We start from the raw sequence: 5,387 nt of genomic DNA on the forward strand, positions 1-5,387 counted from the left end.
GGCCAGCACTTCCGCACACCAGCCCGTCCTTCCCTCACCCGGAGTTCCTCCGTCGGAGACAGATTTGAGCCTTGCCTCCTGGCTCCTTGCGGGCTGACCTCACATCTAAGCTTTTGCTCAAAGGCCGATGTCATAGCACTGGCTTCCACGTGCATTAGGCAGCGAGCACCACCTGGTGGCCCTCCGCACATGCCAGGACCCTGGGGTCGCTTTTCACCGCAGTGCACTACCAAGTGCTATGGTTTCTCCTACCTAGCCCTGGGAACCATGGCATCTTGACCGCCACTTCCATCCTAGCCCAAAAGTCCTTGTCCCCCCTGGACTTCAGGGACCATCTTCCATCCGGCCCCTGCTCACGTTGCAGTGACCCTAATAGGGGGCAGATCCCATCCCGAGCCAGTGACCCCCTGCTTCCTGCACCGACAGCCCCCAGCGCTGGCCCTGCCCACTTTCCCACTTCATCTGGGGCCCCTTCCCGGGCTCCAGCCCACACGCAGAGGCACACACACGCACCCCTTGTGCTCCAGGATTACAGCCTACTTTTGGTTTCTCAAAGCTCCTCTGCTTCCTCCAGCCCCAAGCCTCCACGTGCCATGTCACCTCCGCTTGGAGCACCATCCCCCATCTCTTGCCAAGTCAGCTCCTTCCTCATCATGGTTCAGATTTCGACTCAGTTATCAGTTTGATTTCTGAGAAATCTTCCCTAACTTCCCAGACTAAACAGTTCTTCCTCTTTAACATATCTTTTTTATAAAGTTAAAACACTCCGGATGTGTATGCAGAAAGCTCACAACCAGAGCCTCCAGCTCGGATCCTCGGTCAGCACAGTCAGCATGCCTGCTGCCCACTGCCCACAGCACAAGTCAGGAGGCTGAGCGCTGCTGTCCGGAGCTCCCATCCCCCACCACTGCAGCCCGCCCCGCCCCCCACACAGGCCTGTTGTGTCCATTCTGTCATTCTGCAGAGGCAGAGGCCTGGCGACCTTGTTCCATGCTGCGTCTGCTGCTTCTGTGCATCAGCGGGCAGAGCTAATTCCCACTGCCGTACAGGGCTCTGCCGTGGGAACGGTCTGAAACGCACTCGTCCAGTCCAACGCCGACGGACAGCTGGGCTTCCTGTTTGGGGCTACTTCGGACAGTGCTGCCACAGCCATTCTCCTACATGTTCTCGTAGTTAAGGGTTCTGTGACCTTGAGTAAGTTACTTAAGTTCTCCGTGCCTCAGTTTTCTCCTCTATAAAATGGGGTTAGTGTTGGTACTGATACCACGGGCTTGCTGCCACGATTAACCAGGAGCTAACACGAGCACAGTCCACCTAAACACTTTCTTAGCATACTGCCTTCAAGAGCTAGAGGCGGCTGAGGACAAAGACAGGAACTGTGTCTTAAGAATTCTCAGAGCATTCTCTTTAGGAGGTAAAGGGAAACGAACAGACTCTGGTTATACTTTGAACCAGAGCACTGGTTTTGAAGAGTAAAGTAAGGGATAAAAAAAAATGCACGAAGACCCTCTAGGAGGATCTGTGAAGCCACCCAGGGGCCACGGCTCCCTCACAGAAACATCTACTGCTACGTGGTCCCAAATGTCTAACTGAAGCTGAGAACACTACTACCCCAGGGCCGATCCACAGCAAAGCAAGAGTTGGTTGGGACGCAGGGCCACAGATGACAAGAATTTAAGGGAGGAGAACAAGCAAAAACCAATTACGCCGTCTGCAAAGGGCAGATAAGACTAATCGAGAGGCAGAGCAACTTAGCCCGGGGCATTTGATCAGGGATGAAGAGGAAAGTGGAAGTCCAGCCAAGCAGTCTTTTCTTGGAAGTCTGGAAGAAGACATTTTCACCTCCCGAAAGCCAAAGCATAAAGAAGGGTCCTATTTCCCACAGAACCAGCAAATGTTTATGCCATGCCAGCACACTTGCATAACTCCACAGCACATTCTAGAGCAAGCAAGAAAGGACACGTTTGGAAGTATCTGCCAAAAGACTGGGAGAAACTTATCGACAAAAGAAGAATTGGCAGAGTACCAAGAAAATGGACTTGGATGACAAAATAAAAAGTAAATAAGAATCCCCCAAAATAGCAGCAGAACAATGTTTAAAAATCATCACCAAGTGGTTCCATTTTAATAAACAGAAAATATTTGCTTCCCTTATGATCAACACCAAGTTTTGAATTATTACATGTGCCAGTGAAGGTGGAAATACAGACACGAAAAAGGTGGATATCACACAAGAAGGGAAAAAACCCACAGGGAAACCTTGGGGTAAATCGATGTAAGTCACTTCAAGGATGAATAGCTGCTAAATTCTTGTAAAAGGAACGCGTACAGGGTGATGTAGAGCTGATCTCTGCAGAACAAGGGCTTAAGGTTGGTCTTGCGAGAACAGCATTTCAGAACGAGATGATCCCGTTTCTAGGGAAAGGATGAAAGTGTCGCCATGCTGTGACGCGTAGGACGTGGTCCCAGGTAAGTGCCTCAGCCTTAGCTGAAACAAGGCATTGCTCAATCCTGCTCACTGCCGACTGGACCTGCCAGCTAAGAGTACATGCAGTGACCCACCCAAACTGGGCCAAGTGACACCAACGACCAGGAATAAGTAACAACTTAGGTGGTGCCGCTCAGCTATTTTCTGCAGGGCCCTTGAGAAAAAGTTCACACACAAACACGATGGAGAGCTGCTGTGAGGAACTGAATGCCTGTCCCCTCAAATTCCCACGTGGACACCTAACCACCAGTGTGATGGCCTTAGGAGGTGCGGTTTTGGGAGGTGATTCGGCAGTAAGGCTGGGAACCTCAAGATGGGATTTACTGCCCTTATGAAAGAGGCCCAGAGAGCTCCCCGCCCCCCATCTCCCCGTGAGGACACGCGGGCCAGGGACACTTCTGGATCATGGAGTAGGCTCTCACCAGACACCCAACCTGCCCGCGGTTGTTTAGGCCGCCCAGTCTGTGGTATCGACATAGCAGACCAAACTAAGGCAGTGGCTAGACTATTCTCAAAAACTCAGAAAGGGTTTTGATCTCTGTGAGTTCATACCCCAGGACATGAGGCTTCTGCTACCTGTCCTTGTTCAAAACTCGCCAAACACAATGCATTTTCTCAAAGTAGCGGCCACAACGATCACGGGAAAACCATCCGCAGCATGCACGGTCCACACTGGCACAGGGCGGGCTCGCTGGACGCGGCAGCGGGTAACGCTGGACAGGCCTGGAACCGTCCGCTAACCTCCCTGGCGTTTAAGTGGCAAACCACCGCTGAGCCTGCGGTGTCAATCCCAGAAAGACCCAGACACACCCTGTCGGTAAAGTCCAGGTCACCAAGGGCCACCACCCTGAGGCTGCGGGCTGCGACGGCCCCGGACCTCAGACAAGGGCCCCGGCCTCCAGCCCCCACACTGGACCCTAGAACCTAACTCGCGGACGGCGACCCGGCCGTCACACAAGGGCCCCTGGCCTCCAGCCCCGACCCTGTACTCCAGACCCTAACTCGGCCCTCAAGCGCCCCACCCGAACCTCAGGCTCCAAATCGCGGACCGCAACCCCTGCCCGGCAGCGGCCCTGACCTCTGCCTTGGCGTTCACTTTCACAAACACTCGTCCTCTGTCCGTGTCGTAACTCTGGCCCTGGCTGATGCACCCGCCCCCCGAGTGACCCGTGGCCTTGACGGAGCTGCAGCCCAGCTCCCGCCTGAGCAGCTCCTCCATGTTCCCTGCGCAGCAACCGCGGGCCCGCGCCGGGCTGCACGGACGCGCGCGATGCGTCCGACACGCACAGGGATTGGGTGAGGCGTGGGGTGGGCGGGATCGGGCCGCAGAGTCGCGCGAGGATTGGGTGAGGGCGGGACGACGTCGGGGTGGGGCGGGGCCGACTTGCTGTTCGGTACTCAGCTCGCCGCCTGACCCTCACCTTACCGTTAACCTGCCCTTGACCTAATGTGACCCTTGCGCTGTCGGACCCTTGCCCTGACCTTTGCCTTACCTTGACCCTTGTCTTGACATGACCCTTGTCTTATCCCGATTTTGCCCCGACCGTGGGCGGGGTCTGTGCAGAGCATCTAGTGGGCGGGCTTGGACAGAGTGGGCGGGGCATTGGTAAGATTGGGCGGAGCAGTGGGCGGGCTCTGGGTGGAGCATGGGGTGGGCGGTAATTGAGGTAGGCGGGGAGTGGGCGAGACGAAAGTCTAGCTTGAAACGTACTTTAAATGCATTTCGTTGGGCTGTGGTACTTTCTGGAGCATCCATGAGGTTACAGTTTAACTTAAAATAGGTTTTCTTTCTATGGTGGAAGAACAACTGGCACCTTGGCTGAGAATTCTTGGTGAGTCATCAGCAAATATACACCCAGTGTGAAACTGCTCAGCTGTTAGTTTCTATTTACTTCTTGACAGCAGGGGAAAGAAATAAACGTTAATTAGTGTGCAAATGCCTAGGGCTTTGGAGAAAATACAATCAGTCCCTTTTTAGTTCCTCGGGCTATTTTTGTTTGAGCATCAGAGAAAGAAACTTAAGAAATGCTTTTCCAGAGTCAAATGGGATACAAATTTCACATTTTGCTAAGAGATTCCTTTCATATCACCCAAAGATGGTAGACATTCCTCCCCTCCTCCACTATTCGTAGTAGCTGCTTATGGTGCTCTAGGCTATAAGACACTGCACAATGTCACACAGAAATCAACAGCAGTGCAAACTGGGAACAAACCCTCAAACAGATAAACATAATTATTGTACAACCAAGCAAGTCCACTCCTACACATATACCTAAGAGGAGTAAAAACATATGTCCACACAGACTCTTGTACACAGATGTTCATAGCAATTCTATTCCTAACAGCCAAAAGGTGACAGCAACGCAAAGGTCCATCCACAGATGGAGAAAAAAATGGGGTCTGTCCACATAATGGAATATTCTTCAGCTTTAAAAAGGAAGGTAATTCTGAAACATGTCACCACGTACATGAACATTTAAGACACACTGATTGAAATAAATCTGTCACAAAGGACAAATACTGTATGATTTCTTACGCAGTACCTAGAGTAGTCAAATTCACAGAAAGTAGAATGGAGAGAGCCAGAGGCTGGTGGAAGGGGAGTGGGGAGTTAAGTATTTAATGGGGATAGCATTTCAGCTTGGGGAAGATGACAAAGTTCTAGAGATGATGGTTACACAACAATGTGAATGCACTTTATGCCACTACATTTTACACTTAAAATGGGTAAAATGGTAAATTGTATGTTTTGCATATTTTTAAGTGAAAACAATTTAAAAATGAAAACAAAACAAAACTGGGGGCTGCCATGCTATGCTAACCAGCTCCAGTGATGGAAGCCACCAGCAGGACCTCTGGCCATCACGTTTCCTCTGAGCTCTCTTTTGCTTGAGTATCA

At 51.7% G+C, this 5,387-nt stretch overlaps 1 protein-coding gene across 2 annotated transcripts in view; it reads right to left on the reverse strand.

Moving 5' to 3' along the window:
* FN3KRP (fructosamine 3 kinase related protein) overlaps nucleotides 1-4,087 on the reverse strand; it is a 12,367-nt gene extending 8,280 nt beyond the window's left edge. Inside the window, exon 1 of one of the 2 annotated variants that reach the window (XM_025047148.1) lies at nucleotides 3,982-4,087. Coding sequence is in view for 1 of the 2 variants with exons in the window: in XM_006912132.3 (XP_006912194.1) it covers nucleotides 3,567-3,707 (141 nt within the window). In the remaining variant the exon portion in view is untranslated. Of the gene's footprint in view, nucleotides 1-3,566; nucleotides 3,760-3,981 lie in introns of those variants that run through there. The other variant, XM_006912132.3, reaches the window with a different exon arrangement.
* Nucleotides 4,088-5,387: the final 1,300 nt, after the last annotated feature.

The sequence above is a fragment of the Pteropus alecto genome, unplaced genomic scaffold (assembly GCF_000325575.1).
Source record: "Pteropus alecto unplaced genomic scaffold, ASM32557v1 scaffold134, whole genome shotgun sequence".
Classification (NCBI taxonomy): Eukaryota; Metazoa; Chordata; class Mammalia; order Chiroptera; family Pteropodidae; genus Pteropus; species Pteropus alecto.